At 33.6% G+C, this 20,269-nt stretch overlaps 5 protein-coding genes across 7 annotated transcripts; 1 reads left to right on the forward strand and 4 right to left on the reverse strand.

Moving 5' to 3' along the window:
- Window positions 1-31: 31 nt before the first annotated feature.
- LOC131663653 (bromodomain adjacent to zinc finger domain protein 1A) lies at window positions 32-7,158 on the reverse strand. Of its 3 annotated transcripts, none has more exons than XM_058934167.1 (14): window positions 6,486-7,157; window positions 6,153-6,291; window positions 5,854-6,068; window positions 5,561-5,777; window positions 5,245-5,474; window positions 4,480-5,153; window positions 3,909-4,406; window positions 3,380-3,843; window positions 2,540-3,310; window positions 2,257-2,465; window positions 2,016-2,185; window positions 1,654-1,770; window positions 995-1,352; window positions 32-427 (listed from the first exon to the last, which is right to left on the reverse strand). In XM_058934167.1, exons 1-14 carry the CDS (start codon window positions 6,596-6,598, stop codon window positions 241-243), a joined length of 4,362 nt encoding a protein of 1,453 aa, XP_058790150.1. In that variant the 5' UTR covers window positions 6,599-7,157; the 3' UTR covers window positions 32-240. The 3 variants fall into 3 exon arrangements, with proteins under 3 accessions (XP_058790150.1, XP_058790147.1, XP_058790149.1); XM_058934164.1 differs by having other exon boundaries at window positions 32-415; window positions 6,486-7,155; XM_058934166.1 differs by lacking the exon at window positions 1,654-1,770 and having other exon boundaries at window positions 6,486-7,158.
- Window positions 7,159-10,731: 3,573 nt separating this feature from the next.
- LOC131663643 (probable DNA-directed RNA polymerase III subunit RPC6) lies at window positions 10,732-13,020 on the reverse strand. The gene is made up of 5 exons (XM_058934146.1): window positions 12,875-13,020; window positions 12,645-12,802; window positions 11,964-12,582; window positions 11,735-11,896; window positions 10,732-11,663 (listed from the first exon to the last, which is right to left on the reverse strand). Exons 2-5 carry the CDS (start codon window positions 12,701-12,703, stop codon window positions 11,586-11,588), a joined length of 918 nt encoding a protein of 305 aa, XP_058790129.1. The 5' UTR covers window positions 12,704-12,802; window positions 12,875-13,020; the 3' UTR covers window positions 10,732-11,585.
- A 273-nt stretch (window positions 13,021-13,293) lies between these two features.
- On the forward strand, window positions 13,294-14,018 carry LOC131663644 (uncharacterized). Its single transcript, XM_058934147.1, has 2 exons — window positions 13,294-13,552; window positions 13,645-14,018. The coding sequence occupies exons 1-2, from the start codon at window positions 13,469-13,471 to the stop codon at window positions 14,008-14,010; spliced, it is 450 nt and encodes a 149-aa protein (XP_058790130.1). The 5' UTR covers window positions 13,294-13,468; the 3' UTR covers window positions 14,011-14,018.
- A 149-nt stretch (window positions 14,019-14,167) lies between these two features.
- On the reverse strand, window positions 14,168-16,004 carry LOC131663642 (26S proteasome regulatory subunit 4). The gene is made up of 4 exons (XM_058934145.1): window positions 15,924-16,004; window positions 14,774-15,722; window positions 14,465-14,700; window positions 14,168-14,386 (listed from the first exon to the last, which is right to left on the reverse strand). Exons 1-4 carry the CDS (start codon window positions 15,924-15,926, stop codon window positions 14,252-14,254), a joined length of 1,323 nt encoding a protein of 440 aa, XP_058790128.1. The 5' UTR covers window positions 15,927-16,004; the 3' UTR covers window positions 14,168-14,251.
- Window positions 16,005-16,576: 572 nt separating this feature from the next.
- On the reverse strand, window positions 16,577-20,156 carry LOC131663610 (dihydrolipoyllysine-residue succinyltransferase component of 2-oxoglutarate dehydrogenase complex, mitochondrial). Its single transcript, XM_058934093.1, has 9 exons — window positions 19,912-20,156; window positions 19,448-19,472; window positions 19,298-19,349; window positions 19,140-19,210; window positions 18,940-19,067; window positions 18,536-18,862; window positions 18,283-18,458; window positions 17,758-18,208; window positions 16,577-17,676 (listed from the first exon to the last, which is right to left on the reverse strand). Exons 1-9 carry the CDS (start codon window positions 19,984-19,986, stop codon window positions 17,542-17,544), a joined length of 1,440 nt encoding a protein of 479 aa, XP_058790076.1. The 5' UTR covers window positions 19,987-20,156; the 3' UTR covers window positions 16,577-17,541.
- Window positions 20,157-20,269: the final 113 nt, after the last annotated feature.

Consider the following 20,269-nt stretch of genomic DNA (forward strand, 5'->3'; position numbering starts at 1 on the left):
CGAGCTTTCTAAATTTGTTCAAACTAAGAAAATATTTTATTTTACTGCACAACGGAGACTCCATGAGTCTCGTCTTCACAAACACATATTTATTTCTTCTACTAGCGATTTGCTTGTAAAGTTCACTGAAATACACGTACGGTTTGTAATAAAAAGAAAAGAAGAATTGATTTTTTAATTCTGATTCCGATGGAAGGCAAGTCGTTGTAAATTATATCATAATCGAAGCCGAATTTTTTTCTAGCTGTCATCTTCTGAATCATCCTCGTTATCGTCGCTGTGCTCTACACCATTTTGGCCATTTTCCTGAAGCTTTTGCATTTTAGCCTGTGGCTGCCGAATAGCGTCTTCATCGTAATTGAGGTTCAGCTCTTTACACCGCTTCTCGAAGAATTTCTGTAGCCTCATGCCGGCTCTATAAACGTAACTAATTAGGTGACGGTAAAAACATCCTTTTGCTTAGCGTCTTTAGCGCGTTCGGAAGCCAAAGATTATGATGTCCGTAATAAACAATCTTATCAGATATAGTACCAATGCCCATTTATCTGCCCATTATGCACATATATGCCGATTTTAGTTAATGAATGGATGATTATTTCGATGATTTTTCAATTTTGTATCATGCACGATCATTTGAAAATAATGGGGATGCCAAGTTATGATAGTGAACGCCAACTTTCTTTCATATCGTGTGTTTTTAAATTTGATGATATTTTACATTTATTTCATTAACAAATTTTAATTTAGTATTTCAGCAAACTTTCAATTAAAATTCAAGTAATAAAGTAATTTCCAGTTATAATTCGTTATAATGGAAATTACTTTATTAATAAACTTTAATAAATAAATAAGTCCAAATAAATAAGTATTTGTCGTTCATTTTCAAGCTCGTATCCAACAACGATGATCAGCGCAATTAGATTTCGAACACCGCCTTCAGATCGTCTCTGGCGTCCGAACTCAATGATAAGCAAGTATTAATAACAATACTTACTTGTAAACTTCACTGTGCTCAGTATTATATGTTTGAAAATTATCAAAAATCAGTAAACAATCGCTGAAAAATTCCTGGACGGTGCCATATTTGCCGTCTTCAAGTTTGCTCTTAATCGTGCCAAAGTCCATCGGTTGAGAAATGTAATCGTAATAATCAGGGACCTCGTCCTTGAGAACGGGCGACATGAAAGGCCAAGAATCTCGATGACGTTTTATTTCGCCCAGTAGTGCTAGAAGTGTTGGTTTAGAACCTTTTATCGAGTGTCTTAGCTCTTCCTCGTATTCAATTTCGGCTGCTCTTTTCGCTGACCGCCTTGTATTTCTTGAATGTTCGATTTCATCGGACAAACTGCTGTCTGTAATTTAAATTTTTACTTTAATATACACATATATAGAGTAGAAAACATTGACAGAAATCGGATTTTTAAAATATCTTGTGTATGGGTGGATAAATATACAAATAATATTTACAAATGAGAAAATATAAAAATGATAGGCATGATTACAAAAAATTAAGCGGCATTTAATTATGTTAATTTCTAGTCTATTTTTCTAGATTAAGTGCAATGATTAATAAAAAAATAAGCGCAATTAAAAATAATGTGTTAGCGAAAATTGTTTCACATGTAAAACACGAATGGAATCGATAATACAGACCGTCCCAGTCTTTCGAGTCTTTTGTAAGTAGGCTCTTGGCAAAGCCGTGGATGCGGGAGCGTGCCATAGCTGCGCAGCTTCGCTCTGACTCCCTATCCCTTTCGCGACTTCTCAATGCTATTATAAAAACATACCCAAAAACTAAGCCTTTCTTGCTCCACTTACTTAACTCTATCATTTTTTAATAATTTTATTTTTAATTGTTGGTAAACTAAACTTGATACACAAAATGCATAAACGTTTCTACGAATAAGCCCTTTGCCTAACTTTTTTTTTTATGGACGTTATTTAAAGTGATTGCAAATCAAGTTTAGTAGGTTTTCAAATTTCCTTTACAAGAATACGGGAAGGTGGTATATTACCTGGCCTCGAATTATTTTTCCTTGCTTTACAAGAATAACACGTCCAACGACCTCGCGGTGGTCTTGCCAGTGGAGGATCAAGACAGTCGGTGTGATAACACTTTGAACAGTTATCGCATTCTACAAGTTTACCATCGTGATCACATACTGAACAAACTTGGTTGTTTGATCTGAAATAAATTCACAAATTTAGTAAGTATTTTGATAAGCTTTCCAGAACTTTATGATATATAGAACTTACATTTCATGCTCACTGTCATTTTCATCTGCTGCCTCCTCTTCTTCGTCTTCACTTTCCGCCACTCGTTTTGCACGAGCATGCCTTGTTTCTTTTGTAAGGACTTCTTCTTCTACATCGTCCTCGAATTTCCTCCTTTTCTTTGCTTTCTCTTTTGGCTTGGTTTCTCGTGGCTTACACGATTGACAGAACCAATCACCTTCTGGTACGTACTAAAAGTAAGAATTGAAGAAATTTTATATTTGAAAAAAATTTTAATTTGAAATTTGTCGTAGTGTCAACTTACATTAAGTTTTGGTTTCAGGCAATACAAATGATGACCTTTATTGCAACCATCACAAAGTAACATATTTTCAGCATCTCTACGCCTCCTGCAAATTCTGCACTGTGCATTGGACGCACTCCTACTCCAAGCAATACTATTTTCTAAGGTATTCAAATGTACAAAGAGCTGGGACCAGCTAGTAGATGCCATGAGGGATTGCTCCCACCTATCCCTAGCCTCTTCATTCGACGTCTTTTTGTCTTTTTCGTCGAGACCAAGTGGTTTTTTCAGGTACTTAGGTTCGACGGCATGAGACACTTGCAAAATAGCACATGCCATCTGTTTGATTGTGGTTTGTTGCATTGAATCTGGACTCGATTCATTGCTCTCTGGTGGGCCAAGATACTTGCCTGGATCACGATAAACTTTTGTATTCGAGTTAGCTATGTCCGAGTCAGGTGTTCCAGCTCTGCTATTCGACTTTGTTTCGATTTTGATTTTATCTATTATTCCATTACCAGCTGCATCCACTGGAGTCTCGTTCAAGCCAAACACTAACTTATCACATTGCTTGTCGTACTTGCGATTGTTTATTGCGTTCCTCCAAGCCTCGCGATCGCGTACTTTTAACGAACCCAAACAACCGACTTTTAGTTTATCTTCTAAATCTAACACGAAATCGCGTAGGTTTATCTCTAATATGTCGCTGATCGGCATATCAGGAGGATACGTTGTATGATTGCTGTCGGCTTTTTTCTTCGACTTGGATGTATCTTTTGGCGGATCATTGAACTGTGTAAAAATGTAATTACGTTAATCAAAATGAATGCTAAGAAGTAAGTTGTTTTTACAAATACTTACGAGTTCGGAATTGAATCTATATTTTGGGCATTCGTTTATTGCTGCTACTATACTTTCCCTTTCATTAATAAGATTATGCTTAAGTTCCGATTCTCGGACTCCTCTCTCACTTAGTGAAGATATTAGGTTATCTAATTCTTCTACAGTGCTATAAAAGCTCCATTTAGAGCCGACTCTATTTACATGAACTGGGCAGTCTTTGTTGCCAGTGCAAGCCATTAAACTCTTGCGCATGTCCTTTTTAATGTCTTTGCGAGGAGATTTAACGCCGTTTTTTTCAGTGAAAATTTTTTGCTTCGTTTGTTTAATTTTTTTGAATGTATTCTCTTTATCACTGGTTTCATCCTCGAACTTGCCTTTCAGATAATTGTTTAAAGTATCACTGTCTGTTAATTCTGGCATGTATGGCGTACCTTCTGGAAGACACGTTCCTGGCCAAGGATCAAAATTTTCGACAAAAATACCTAAAAATGAATATAATAATTAATAAAAAAATTCTAGAAATAAAGATGAATAAATATTCATTTACCTGGTATAGATAATAATCGCCAATATTTTCTATGTGCTCTGTCATAACCCAAAAGAACCATCATTTGGTCATCTTTTGATGCTTGTTGTAATTCCTTCAATTTAATTTCATACTCTTCTTTTCTCTTTTCCTCTTTGCAATTATTCCTTGTGATCTTCTTGAGTTCTGGTTCTTCAACTTCTTCAACTTTGCCCTCTTTTTCTTTTTCCTTTTCCTTCTCTTTCTCTTTTAACTTTTCCTTTTCTTCTTTTTCTCTCTTTTGTTCAGCAATAATAAAAGATTTCAATTCTTTTTTCGCATGAAACAGCTTTTCATACCTTTCATCTATGATATCACGAATAGACGCGAATGTCAATAACTGATTAATCAAACATATGATAACGGTCATTCGTTCTTCTATGTCAAATTCACATATATTGCGATGACTCAGAGCTCGTAAAATTTTAGGCTGCTCTATTCTGAGTAACAAAGCTGGATCATCATGATTTGTGTAGCCACCTAAATAAGTAAAATAAAATTATTTAGTATTATGGTCACTAATAAATAAGCAAATATGTATAATTTTTATTACCTCTTTGAGAATATCTCCATTTAGAAGCTGCTTCACTAATACGACCGCCGGAGCTTAAAAGGTGCTGCCTCAAAATTTCACTCATTGTGTAATAGTCTAATGCAAGCTCTGATAACTGACATCCTTGATGAGTTTGACACCAGGTTGATGCCATTGTTGCTAATTTAACCGCTTCTGCCATAGAAGAGATTCTCTGGTTCTCAACATTTTCACCACCTTCTTCGGTGGAATCGGCGTGAATTTCATCTTCCTCTTCAGCCTGATATTTAAAAATATTAGCGAGAAGCAGTTGAACAAGATCGTTAAAAGCCCCAGTGACTTCTTTGTCTGTCATGGCTTTTTGCAATACATCTAATGTAACGCCATTAGAAAAATAAGTTTTAACTTCGATTTCATCATAGAAAAAGTCAAGAAACTCCAAAATCATTGCAAAGTCACCGAATTTATCATTTAATAAATCACTAGTGAATGGAGTGGCTTCTGGAAGTGGTTTTAGATCTTCACACTCTAAATCTTCTCGTGGTTTATTCCACATCCTAACGTAAGCTGCCAATGCTGCTTGTTTTAATTTTTCTTCTTTTTTACGTTCTCGCTTTTCTTCGCGTTCTTCTTTCTTTTTTGCTTTCTCTTCTAAAGCTTTTGCTTTTAATTCCTCTTTGAATTTACCATTCATTCTGTAAAATCAACATTTTATTTAAATAATTGGAAACCATAATGAATTAACAATAAATCAATTGATAATTTTAATTATTGAAAATTAAGTACCTTGGTTTTCTATACTTTTTCATAACAACACCAGAATCATTAACCTTTTTAAGAGGATCAGGTTTATCAAAAGTTCTCATCTTCGTTGGATCTGAAACAAGGAACTTATCCATAAATTCTTGCTTCTGTTTTACAACCTTCCTTGGTTTTGATGTAAAATCAGGTAGAGGCCCAGCAAACAATGAATCAAAACGTGTTTTATTGATACCATATTTCTGCAAAATACTTTCCTAAAATGAAATATGAATTATAAAAAATTATGATATTTAAACAAATATAAGAATAAGTGAAAATATAATAAGGAAATAACTGATACCTTCACAACCCATATTCCAGTGGTGCTTTGTTCGCACAGCATCCTTAGGAAAATTTTATTTCGTTCTCTGCTGTACTGTTGTTTTTTTCTGCGAATTTGCGATGCTTCGACAATCATCAATTGACTGACATCTGAATCACCACTGTCAAGCTGTTCAACCTCATAACGAAATAATCTTGCTGGTGGATAATACTGTCTATCTTGTTGATGTAGGCTTCTATAATAAAAAAAAATAAAAATAATAATATTCCTTTGTTTTTAATTTTAATAAAAAAATAATAAAAACAACTTACTTGCTATTATCTGCATTGTAAGCTTGTATTTGTTGTTCAGTAGGCTCTATAACTTGAAGAACATGACACTCGCACCAAGAATCTTCTGTAAAACTAGCTTCAACCATTTCTCCAATGAAATATCTTTCCCTGGCATATTGATATACATCCTCAATCATCTCTCCCAATGAAGTTCTGGATGTTTTACTTGCTAGATAAAGTATTGGGATTCTTAGCTAAAAAATAAAATTAAAATAGATACATAATCAATCAGCTGTATAATGTTTTTATGTAGACAAATAAAAACTGATGCAACAAACCTCCATTGGAAACTCTTTAAGACTCTCCTTAGCATGCTCCTCACATTGTAAAGCTTCCTCATAGGTCATACCCGACTTGCCAGTAATGCTGCAGGACCATACCATGGAGTTGCAGAGAATGATTCTCTCGCAGAACTCACTATAAGGATGATGATAAATAAAACATGCGAAAGTCACGACGATGCCGAAAAGGGAAAACTGCTAAATCGCAGTAACATGTAAAAGGCTTGAAGCTCGTCACGATTAGTGCGAGTCACAAGCAGGCACGCTTAACGCGCGTAACACTGTACTAGCAGCAAGCTGCCGAAGCACGAGACGCTAGCATATACTCACTTGTAATCCTTGAAGATTTCGTTGGTCACGGCGCAATGGAATACCTCGTCGTCGTCGCGAAAGTCCGATGAGACGTGTAACCTTTGAAAGGGTTTCTTTCTGAGTAACGGCATCTTTGACCGCGAGCTATCCGGCTTGACACTGCGAGCGAGAGACTCGACTCGCGCTCGCGAGACAGAGAGAGAGAACGTGCGCCCTCGACGAGGTCGTCACGCGGAAATCAATCGGCGCGCACGATAGGATGGTAGTACGCTCACATACACAGACACACACTGCGCGTTTCTTTTGGCAACAGAGAGCAAGCGGCTGATCTGACCTGTCTGTTTGTCGCCGGATGACGACAACAACGAAAAAGAGAGACTCGACGACGACAAAACGCCTTCTTCACGTCGATCACACTTGATATGATGCTCATCCGCGAGAAACGCGCGCTTTCACATATACACACCACCTGCCACTAAAGTATACTGCAGCGGAGAGGTAGGTAGGCATCGAAAACTGCGAGAGCGAGAAAGAGACAGACAATAAGAGAGAAAGAGAGAGCGCGCGCGCGCACGACGTTACGTACGTACGTTCGCTGTGCTCTCACTACAGCGGACTGAAAAACGACGAGAGATGAGGTGCTACTATAGTCCGTGCCATGCGCGCAATGCGCACAACGGAAATTGACAGCCAGTTGGTTCGTCTCGTTTCTCCCGCGTTCGCCGACACAGACTTATCCACATTTGCGCCAAATTTTGAACGCCGCTTATCGTATCGGTTCTTTCTTTTTTCAACTCTTATACTTCAATGGCAGGCGGTTGACTGCATTTAGCAATATATCATTTGCAAACTATCATTTCTATTTCGTTAGTAATGGTGAAAAGATGGTCAAGTATTGCGAAAATTATTGCAGTTCGTATTGCACTATGCACAATTTTTAACGGAAATGGGTTCATCATGAAGAAGTGCCGCCATTCGGTTATTCTACCAACTTTTGGGAGCACTTCATATCACATATGCAAAAGAACCAAATTGAGAACAGATCGTAGAATGCTATTTACGCTGAAATAAAGAAATAAACAAGCGATTAAAGTTATTTCATGTTTATTTTTTAAATCTTTGAAACACTTTCAATCGGCTGAAACCACTGGCGAGTTGCGTTTGCGAAATTATATACACACTAAAGTCAAGAGATTGAAGCGAAAGCTGTTTAGCATTGTACGCGCGTTTTTTTTCTCCACATTGGTAGTATCTCAGGGAACGAAATCCTTTGAAAATTTTAATTACATTGAACGTATAGCAATTGCATGTATGTACGTATAACAATATATACGTATGCATTGAACAATAATATACATAAAGTTATTTTTATTTTCTCAAAACTAATCATTCAAACAAAAAACTGATTTCAAATTCATTCTTTGCAAGTATTTGCAAGCCCACCCCATTAAAATAGGTAATTGTACCGTTCCAGAGATATGCGCAGACATTAATAATTAAAAAACAAAATTATATAGAAATTATGTTTGGAAGTCTTTTCAATATTAAATGCTATACAAGGCCTGTAAAATCCTATATACACAATGTTTTATGTGCGCAAATAATTTGAAAAAAAATTATAATTCTTACGTCACTACAATATAGCAGTGTTTCGAAATGCAAAAATTTCACTGACAAAAAATATATTGTTGATTCAGACCATTCACTTAATGGAGAGCGTGATTACCATACCCATGGAGCAAAATTCCTAATTTAACTAAAATCCCTAAAGTATAGGACGTATATATCAATCCAGTCGGTTAATTATGGCCAAGATTGTTTAAGTTTATATAATTGTACGCTCCCGATGGTGCTTAAGTTTGACTCTAGCAGTAGCTTTTGAGACATTATATTTCACTACAAGAGAATGCAGCATAATATACGTTTACCTGCAATTTTTCATTGTCATAAGAACTTAATATATTTTTTTTATTTACTACATATTTTTAGCTGAAAAGTAGAAAGTTGAGTCCCTTATCCAAAATAAAAATGTAAATTTGAAATAAATTCGCTAGTAAATTCATTTACTAGCGAAAATCTTTGATTAAATATATGAATATGAAATTTTCTGATTGCCGTGTCTAAATTTTACGTTATTGTTAAAAAATTAACAGCAAACATATTTCACCAATAAGACAATTTTACCCCAAAATAAATTATTTTTATATTTCATAGATAAAGAAACTTTCTTCTTTATTTTACATATAATGTTTTCAGATCTGTATAAAGGCCTCTTTTTATTTCAGTTTTCAAATTTCCCACAACATTCTAGTTTTACATGTGAAAACCTGTTTTTGTCTTTCAGTAAATAGACATTTCGTCGTTTTCTTTTTCTTCGCGCTAAGTTATCATTCTTCTACTAAATATCTACCCTTTTTTATATCGGGCACACATATTTGGCTAATCAGCAGTCATCGCGATATCCACAAATGGAAATAGCTTTTTTGTATATATTTGACAGTTCATATAACTGGCGGAACACTTCAGATATTGAACTTGCAGTACTTTGTCCTGTTTCATCAATATAATTAATTTAATGCTATATAGCTTTTTGTCAACATCATAAATTTTATCACTAGATATACATATATGCAATTACTTTCGAAGTTTGCGTGAATTTTACTGTTTTAACATATTCTGATTGTGAATTGAAAACAGATATACTTGTATAGTTTATTTATTTTTTATAGTATATATCATTTCTTAAATTATTATTCCAAATACTCATTTGTCTATTTGTTAGTATTTTCCAAAAGATCGTAGCAACGATTATCATTTATTTTTGTTTATGAAGCAAATAAACTAGTCACCTCATTTATTCTTCTCAACTATCATAATTAATGCTATATATTCAACAATAGTGTATACAAAATAAAACAAATAACTTCAATTTCCTGAACTGTATAAAAATAAAAATTATTGAAAAGAAGTCGATGCATAAATAGCCCATCCAATATTCTACTGAAGTTTATTTTAATCATTAATTTAAATATTTGTGTAGTATACTTCAAAACTGTCAGGTGTTCTTTTAATTGTCTTATCGAAATATGTAAACAAAGATTCATAGAAAAAGTAGAAAAGACACACCAATTAAACCACTAAGAATTTTCGCAGATAAACCCTCACGGAGAGACGTCACAAAAATACGACTTTGTCATCTCATAATTTTTAATGAAAGATACACATAAAAACTGTTTACTAATGACTTATAAGCAGAAAAATTACAAAAATAAAAATTTTTCATTAAAGCAAAAACAAAGCTACCTTTCCGAAGGAGCTTTGTTTGCCACTATAGGCATATATGTTACATATATATTACTAGACATTTGAGTTACTTGTAAATCAAGAAAATAAAGTACGACATTTTTGAAATCACGTCATGTTTAACTCAATTTATGAATAATATTTTCCCCAAATCCAGTTCTTTAAAAAGTGTGAAATATAATTGAATTGTAAATGAATATATTTTATTATTAGTTAAACTTTCGCATTGTACTCTTTGGCAATGCAATATTCCCGTCAAGAAAATGCTTGATACATATGTGCAATAATGTGAACCAATACGAAAATGCAATAGGAATATTTTATGAATATCCCGTCTAGAAAATGCAAGTTGTAACATTAAGTTCAGAGAAAGAATGAGACGGCAACATAACAATACGTCCCAAAATCTTCATACTAATGAGAATACGATAATTACTGAAAAAATAGACGATGTTTAAAGTAAAATTTCTTCTGCGACGTCATATCTTTATCCGCTTGTTTTATCAAATCATGTTAATAAGAGAATTCAGACTTATTCTGTTACTCCTTTCGTTAATTTACAAAATGCTGATTTTAATTTACGGAGTATCAATTCCATTAATTACAGAATTTATATTCAGTAATAGATGGCCAACTGGATACGTAAATCAAAAATATGTTGTAGAAAACATTATCTGAAGTGTACAAGTGTATGTAAACATTATGACTCAACACAATATGATAATTTCAAATGCTGCGTAGCAACATCATACAGAAGTATTAGATAAAAATATCTCAGTGTAATCAAATCAATTAATTTTCAATGATTATATTAAGCATTATGTTGGTTCATAAGAATAAGAACCAGATATATATTAAAACATAAAAAAAACAAACTATATGCACTTAAATAATTGTTTGATAAATTTATTTTAACATAGATTTTAATTACATGATTTTATATCTGTTTTATGTAGACTTGTAATGTATAATATATTGTTTAATGAATATAATTATTATAAATCATTCATGTACATACATCATATTTCTGTTATTGTACACCTGCAATGCTCTATTACTGTAATTAATAAATAATTAATAACAATGAATTTAAACATTGTAATTAATTAATTTAACAATGAACTTTAAAACAATAATTAGTAACTGTATATTAACAAAATTAAAAAAAATATTATGTTATAAATATTGAAATTTAATGATTTTATTTGGCTTATTAGAGCTCAATAATTATCATATTCATCTTAATCTTGTCGAGTTACCCTACTTTATATCTAAAACAATTTTTACGTAGTTATTTATAAGTCTCTCAATATGAATATATTCTTTGTATGCGCAAGCATTAAGAACGTGACTCACAATCAGAGTTTTCGGATATTAACAGTCGATACTCACGGCTGCATAAATATGCAAAACAAGCTTTATTTATTAAAAAATTGGTAATATTAAAAATAAATGAAACCTGTTTGCATATTTTTTTGGTAAAATATAAGTTTTCATGTGTGTGTGTGTGTGTGTGTATGTGTGCGCGTGCGCGCGCGCGTGTGTGTATAACGTTCATTACTTCTTATTTTTTAAAAATATGTTCATGTAATAATCACATTTGGAAATATTCCTAATTAAATATTAATAAATGTTTCTATTAAATTCTACCTAAGCTTAGTTATATAAATCAACTTATATATACAGATTATACATATATATAGAATGCGTTTGAAAAATCTTATTTTGATATAAAATTTTAATTGATACTGTTGAGCGACATCATGAAATTAAATGATATCAAAATTATTCTAAATTATTCCTGATAAGCATCTATTATACGTTAAGCCAATCAGTTATATAATGACATTTAGTTGGTGTTACATCACCAAAATCACAGCAGTTTTTTCTTATCTAAAAAATGAAAATTTATGATTAGTATTATTAAATAAATATAACAATAATTGAAAATCAAGTAAACATACAGGACAAACTCCACAAGGACTTTGTATAAGACCTGGAGGATCTAATAAAGGTTTAATTGCTCTATACAGAGTTCTTTTGTCACTAGTTATAGTTTTCTCTACTTTACCATCATAAATCAAAGTATCCAATATCATTTCTAGATCTGCTACAGATAATTTAACCTGTAAAATAGACATTTTAACAGCATATCAAAGGAGAGATTGAGCAAATAATTTTTTAATTACTCACTTTACTTATTCCTAAGTCGTTAATAAACATCCAAACATCATTTGATGAAGCATAAGAAGCATTTCTTTCTGCCATAGGTCCATTGACATATTTTTTTGGGCTATCTCGCCTTTGTTCTAAAAATCTGTAGCACTGTTGATTGAGAACTTCTACAAATTCAACTTCAAAATCCTGATCTTGATACCATGCACCACCAGTGACACTTGCATCAGGTTCAAGATTGTACAACATGTATACTTTTTTCCTGCTAGCAGCAACTGACTTGACAGCTTTAATCAACTTCTTTGTATCAAGACTTTTCAGAATTTTTGTCAGTTGAGTAGGTGCCAAATTTGACTTAAATCTTATATCTTTTACCCAAATTCCTTTATTTCCAGCTTCTTCTATAATAGTATACACAACTTTCTCCTCGTTATCTGCACCTTTTGCTGCTCTTGCACTTGCTGGATCTTTTAATTTATAGAATAAAGTATCTCCTTGTTTATAGAGATTAATCAAGTGCAGTGTTAATAATTTATTGATAGCTTGAGCTCTTTCAGTTGTTGGTAAATTTGGTATTTCTGCAGAGATATCTTTGTCACTGATGCCTTTGGGCTTTGTTTGAGCCATAGTGAGTATTCTGTAAATAAAACAATTAATTTACCTGTACTTCCATTGTTTTCAAGTAATTTTTTTGCTTACTTCTGAGCCACAGAATCAAGTTCTTCCACTTGACCTGCATTTTCTAAAGTTGAAGTCATTCTTTATAGAAAATTCTCCTTACTTTAACACAATTAAAGTAATGTACTTCTAATATTTATTTATATTTACTACTATCCAATGTTCATGTTACTGTTACACTACAACATTTTTGAACTATAACGATTCAATTAATAGTGCACTGTCTTTATTGAATATAATTGATGATGTACCTGTAGAAAACTTAACCAGAGATTAAAATTAAACTTAACCAGTAAAGCCCATGCGTACATTAACTATTATCTGTTTTCATATCCGAATGACGGAGACGAATACTATACTACGCAGCCATGTGCTTCCATTCGCTGTAATCACGCCAGTAAGGCTGGATCTACAATGGGGTACAAAACACAATGTTAACATGTGGTGACGGTCACATAACCTTCTTTCAATTTTTCATGCAAGTGTTGCCTTAAAGAATGAGAAAATAAGTTTTTTTATAGAAGAAAATATTATTAGTACTTACTTTGAAAAATAAATAATCCTAAACAAACATCTGCTCCTCCGCACAGTAAATATTTTAAGGCAACAGTTTAGGGTAAAAAAAATTCTTTTCTCATTCTTTAAGGCAACACTTGCATGAAAAATTGAAAGAAGGTTATGTGACCATCACCACATGTTAACATGATGTTTTGCACGCTATTGTAGATCCAGGGTAAGAGAGAAAGATAGAGTTAGAGAAATCAGCTGTGAATGTGAATTGGTTTCGTGTTTGATCAGATATTCAGAATACGTAATTAATTGAGTTTGAAAATAAATATATTTTAATGGAGAATTCTTGTGATCATCACGATGAAGATAAATTCCTAGCATCAAAAACATGGAATAAAATAATTGATTCAGCTTCAAAGGTAAAAAAGTCATACCTATATTTTTGCTAAATTTTGTAATAAATCAAATTATTAATTAAAATAAAATTTCATTATATATAATTATATTTCAGATAGGATATAGAGAAGGTATTGAAGATGGTTCTTCCACAGTTTTTCAAGATGGTTTTGACAGAGGTTATAGAGATGGTTTTAAAACAGCATTTCTCTTAGGCACTTACAAAGGTATTTCTGATCAATTAACAAAAAAATTGAAACATCCAGAAGAAATAGAAAATATTTTATCAGATACCAAAAAAAGTGTATGCTACTTGTGCGAAACACAAAGTTCTGCAGATAAATCTTCAGAGTCGATTGTTGAAGTTGAGAACTGTCAAAGTGAACATTACAATAAAATCTCAAAAATCTTGCAAGACTATTTTGATCCTATATTAAAAGTAAATAGTATTAATCCTAGTATGTTAAATGTGCATACTTGATTTTATAATAAAACAATGATATTAAAAAGTTATTTCATTTTTTTCTTACAAATTTATGCTTTTTTAAAACTGCAATTTAAATTAATATTCTTGATTTTAACTTAAATATTACTCCAAGATAAGTAAAGGATTAATATCAAATTAAAAACAAGTTGTCTATCACTTTTTATTTTTTCAATTATACTCATTAGAAACATTGCAAAACAATAATTTGCGAATAAAAAATTTTTACGCAATTCTTTTATAAATATAAACCTTCTGGGGAACCTTCCTTTTTCCTATACAACACACTTTCCTTAGATTTCTTGAAGTCTTCACAAGTAACTTTCATACGACGTTCTCTCAACGCCATAAGACCAGCTTCAGTACATATTGCCTGAAAATTTAAAACATAAATGTGTTATAATTTAGTTCCTATTCTAATAATAAACATTTCAATTTCAAAGTAGATTACCTTGATATCAGCACCAGACAAATCATCTTTTGCCATAATCAGTTCATTAAGATTTACATCGGGGGCGAGAGTCATCCTGCTTGTATGTATAGTAAAGATTCTCTTCTTTGTCTTCTCATCAGGTAATGGAAACTCTATTTTTCTGTCAATACGACCAGGTCTGATCAATGCTGGATCAAGAGTTTCAATCCTATTTGTTGCCATAACTACTTTGACATCTCCTCTGCTGTCAAATCCTATAAAAATGATAAGAAGTTCAATCTTTGAATTGAATAAAACTTCAGCAATAGATATTGTTAATAAATATACCATCAAGTTGATTCAAAAGCTCAAGCATAGTTCTTTGAATTTCCCTTTCACCTCCACTGTTGCTGTCATATCGCTTGGTACCAACAGCATCAATTTCATCAATAAAGACAATGGATGGAGCATGCTCTTCTGCAACTCTAAATAATTCTCTGACAAGCTTAGGACCATCACCTAGATACTTTTGAATGAGCTCTGATCCTACTACACGAAGGAAAGTGGCAGATGTTTGATTAGCTACAGCCTTAGCCAATAAAGTCTTTCCTGTGCCAGGAGGTCCATACAAAATGACACCCTTAGGTGGTTTGATACCCATTTCTTCATAGTACTCTGGATGAGTCATAGGAAGTTCAACAGACTCTTTGATTTCTTGAATTTGAACATCTAATCCTCCAATATCAGCATAAGTTTCCTGAGGAGCTTTTTCCAGCTTCATCACAGTAACCATGGGATCTGTATCATCACCCAAAACTCCAACCACGGCATGTACTTTGTGATTCAACAGTACTGAGCATCCTGGCTCCAATTGATCTTTGTCAACAAAGGACAGGATGGAAACATAATGCTCTGAACCGACAGAGGTGGATACAATAGCATGATTATCATCAATGATTTCTTCTAGAGTTCCCACAGACATTGGAGTTCCTCTCAAATCATCAACTTTAGATCTTTCCTCTTCGTTCTTCTCTTCCTGGGGCTTAAGACGCTCTTGATTTCTGATGAATTCCTCCTCCATGAGAAGATAATCCTTGATACGTTCCAATTTCAGAAGCTTCAGTCTGCATCTTGTGTGTGGTGTTACCTGAGGTAGTTTCAAAGCTGCATCTGGCCCCTTAGTACGACGCTTTTTCTTTCCTACTCTAGTTGGTACAGGTGGCTCGTATTTTTTTTTCTTGTCCTTATCATCCTTTTTATCTCCACCTGCTCCACCAGGGCCTGACTGATTTTGACCCTATATAATCAGTATTAAAAATATGTAATTATGAACAAAGATTTATTTTGATTGAGAAGCACATAGGTTAAGTTTTATTTAAGGTCAATAACAGTTGATACTCGACCGAAATTTAATTGATTTATCATTGAAATTGTTAATTAGAATATAATTTATTCGAAATATTTGTTAACAAATATCATTAAACAATATTTAACTCACCATTATAATAAGACTGACAAGCTTTACAATGGAAATCACAAAGTCATCAGTGGAACACAACCGCCATCTTATATCCACGATCTATTTGGATTCGATACAGTGGTATATATACACCTATGTTGATTGACACTCAAAATATATATAGCATGAAATTAATTATTCAATGTGTTTATAAGTACAAAATGTACTTTTTGTTTATGACATTTTGTAGTTTACAAGTTTATAAAGATATCAAAACATACGAACATTCGAAAAATAAATATCCTGGATTTGTAAAATACAAATCCAAAAACCGTAACTATTTACAGAATTATCATTTAGAGTCGACCTGCTATTATTTTTCAACTCTAGTTTTAAATTTTTGACCACCATGAAATTTTCAGACAAAGAAATATATTCGTCTTAATTTTTGAGAATTTATTCATCATATGAAAAACATTTTTTTCATTTTTAATGAAGATACGTATATTCTTTTAATTAAATGTTTCATAATAGTCCAGAATTTGAAAATATAATCGAAAAACAAACCAGCTTCCTATGAGCTTACAAGTTTTTTCACAATTCACTTCTATATATATCTTTCATTCACTCAATCACAAAATATTTAAGTTATTACCAAAATAATAAAAAATTGTATTTTCAATCGAGAAAAACTTTTATTATTTCCAAATACAACCATCTATGATACAATTTTGTAAAATAATTAGGTATAACCGGTCTTCGCTTATTTTGAACACCTCGCAGTGCGTTGTTGAATTATTGTTATTAATTAAAAAAAAATGTTTATTATTTGATTTTATTTTTAACTTTTATTAAGGAATCGTTTGTTTTATTTTAAATACGTACGTAATTTTTAATTTATTTAGTTTTATTTATATTCAAAAATGATACAACAATCACTTGTTTCAAGCGATTAAATGAAGTGCTTACAGACTGATCATTAAATTGTCGTATTATTTACAGTACGTATTTTAAGGAACGTGTTTGTTAAAATTTAAGTAGTCCTTTTTTGTTGTAAGCGCAGTGTTTGACTCCTATAGAACATATAAATTTTAAGAAGAAAAAAGTAAATTACAAATGATTACTAAGACATTTTTTAAATCAACATGTTTATGAAAATAATTACAAGTCGAGTAGATTCATAAAATTAATGATATATTTTCTTGATTTTATTTTATTATTATTTTAAATAATATTGTATCTATCATTAATTAAAAACTTTTATCTTTGAAATAAGTAACTAAGTTAAAATTCATGTATTCAGATGTGATTACAAAAGTTAAGTAAAATTAATGACTGGGATACAAGAAAATATATCATTATAACTTGATTTTATTTAAGTCAAATAAAATACTGCAAATAAGAGAAATAATCTATTAACATCGTTTTTATGTATTCAACAGAAACACATATTTTACTTTCGTTGAATCACAGTTGGGTGGTTTTAAAAAAACGTAAACGTCAAAGGTAACAGGAGCACAACTCTTGCATCATAAGTAATAAATTAAAATATGACATGAAACTGTACAAGTGTGTGATTCATGGGAAAGAAGAGAGGCGCTCTAAGCGAATCGATAGCTGACTTTATTTCCGGAAATCGTTTTTTCTTTATTTCTTTTTAGAGACCAGCTAAAATAATTCTAGGATCTTCCACTGCATCCTTGATTTTTCTCAAGAACATCACAGCCTCGCGACCGTCAATTAATCGGTGATCGTATGTCAAAGCAATATACATCATTGGCCGAATAACAACCTGAAATCAATCAAAAATCGTACATTTTCGTAAAGACGAATCACAAAAAAATGTTATTTTTGAGCAGTAAAACTGTCATACCTGTCCCTTGACAGCAATGGGTCTATCGAAAACACCGTGCATTCCAAGAATAGCACTCTGAGGAGGATTAATGATGGGAGTACCCATCAGAGATCCGAAAACTCCACCGTTGCTTATCGTGAAGGTACCACCATCCATATCTTCAATCGAGATCTTACCTTTCCTAGCCTTGTCTCCAAGCGCAGCCAGAGCGATTTCAATTTCGGCAAAATTCTTATTTTCGACGCTTCTAAGCACAGGCACGACTAGACCTTTTGGTGTTGCGACGGCTACACTAATATCGACGTAATCCCTATAAACTATCTCACTGCCGTCAATCACAGCATTAACAACCGGCTGATCTTTCAAAGCGTAAGCCGATGCCGCGATGAATGGACTCATAAAACCTAACTTAAGTCCATACTTTTTGGTGAAGGCCTCTTGGTTTGATTTACGGAATTCCATGAGTGCACTGAAACATTGAAAAACGAACATTTAAGTTTTCTGGAAAAACTTATCTTTTCTAAATATTTGTGCACCACAAACCTCATGTCAATTTCGTTAAATGTTGTCAGCATGGCATTAGTATTTTGAGCATCCTTTAAACGCTCCGCGATACGCAATCGCATTCTGTTCATTTTCACTCTTTGTTCAGTTCTTGTCCCGATAATTTCACGAGAATAATCTTGTGGAGGCAGTTGAACTTTGGCACCTTCCAAGGACTGAAATAATGAAATAAACATATTGTTGTAATTAAAACCAAAAAATACATTATCTTTTTAATATATTCAATTATCACCTGTGCATGTTTGATAGCTGCAACTGGCATTGATGCCTTGGGAGCTTGGGGTGGAGGAGGTCTTGCAGCAGGAGGTGAAGGTGGTGGTGGAACAGCAGCTTGGGGTGGTGGAACAGCAGCAACAACTGGTGTTGGTGATGGTGGTGATGGGGGGGCAGCTTTAACTGGTTCTGGCTCTTTTGGTGCTTCTGCTTTCGTTGAAGTTGTACCACCAGTAGCACCTACTTCAATAGTACACAATTTGGCTCCAGCCTGCACAGTAGTACCATCTTCAATATGTACAGCCCTAATTACACCAGAGGCAGGAGATGGCACTGGAACCGATGTCTAAAAATAATGGCATATTGTTATCATCTTGACAGCCAAATGTTTGTCAAAAAGTTCTCATAGAATATGAAGCATACTTTATCTGTTTCGATTTCACATAAAACTTCATCTTCTTTGACTTGGTCGCCAACCTTTTTTTCCCACCTTACATCACCTTCGCTCACACTCTCTGCAAATGGTGGCACTACAACATCTTTAGATTCCCCTGCAAATGATCCAAATAATAAATGAAAATATTCATACTACTATCACAACAATTATCAGTGCTGTGCCTTACATAATGATGATGTTGTTTGTAAATATCTAGAGTGAGCATTCCAAAGTTGAAACTCATGGGGTTTGATGTGACTGCAAAAAAATGAAACACATACCGTAACAAAACATGTCGTCACATATGTACACACACGAAGCGAGAAAACCGAAAAGAAAACTCACTGCTTAACAACTTTATCCAAAATCTTTTGTGCTTGCACACTCGTTCTAAATCCTGCAAAACATAGCCGTCATAATCAGGCGATTAGTTTATCAAAGTATGTTGACATCTACAAGTGCTCACGCGTATGAGAACAAGAATGTTTAGCTCACCTCTCTGATAATAAGTACGGGCCCCCTGTAAAAGTCAAGAGCATAACAAATTATCAAGGTATCAGTCGTCATTATCGTGTAGCAATAAGTCAGAGAGGAGACAAAAAAAATTGACAGCTAACGTTCGGTGTTCGATGTGTATGTGCCCGAAATAACTAGCAGAAAGTTTTGTGCGCGATAGGTCACGTGCATGTTGCGCTAAGGGCCCCTTTTCTGTTCTCGAGCTGTTGAACCGAAAAAGCTACACCTTGCGACAGATTGTAATTTTTCTGTCTGACACGACTTTTGAGAGAGGGATTATGTAACACGGTTCGTCGTAGTCTAAGGGTGTAAATCAGTGAATGTACACGAGCCGATATTTATTTTTTCGGACATCCAGTACAACACGAAAATATCAGAGAATGGATGACTCGTCGTGACCTGGCGACGGGTGTCTAGGTGCGATTATCTTGGGAGTCACTTACCTTGGAGTGCAGCAAGGTTACACGTTTAAGAGCGCGCGGGACGAGCCTCGTGGAATTGGATAGTAATCCGGCCATCCTTCCGCCCGTCGTTCTTTCTCGTCACCAGGGTATACACACAGCACTCACCCGTATACCATCGGCCGTACACTGTTCTCGCTCGCTTTCGCTATCTTTCTCTCTCCCACTGAATATGGAGCAGCGGGGTGGGGTATATACGACTTACGGCCACAGCTTGCGCTCTCCTCGCTTCGCTTGACTCGTGCAAATATACCGTTTTTCTCGACTATAGGTTAGTTCGTAGTATATGTCGGTCTCGCTCCAACGCCTTGGGTGGTATTACAGTGGAACGCACTTGGTA

Source organism: Phymastichus coffea, unplaced genomic scaffold (assembly GCF_024137745.1).
Source record: "Phymastichus coffea isolate CEN01 unplaced genomic scaffold, Cenicafe_Pcof_1.1 PCOF00036, whole genome shotgun sequence".
Classification (NCBI taxonomy): Eukaryota; Metazoa; Arthropoda; class Insecta; order Hymenoptera; family Eulophidae; genus Phymastichus; species Phymastichus coffea.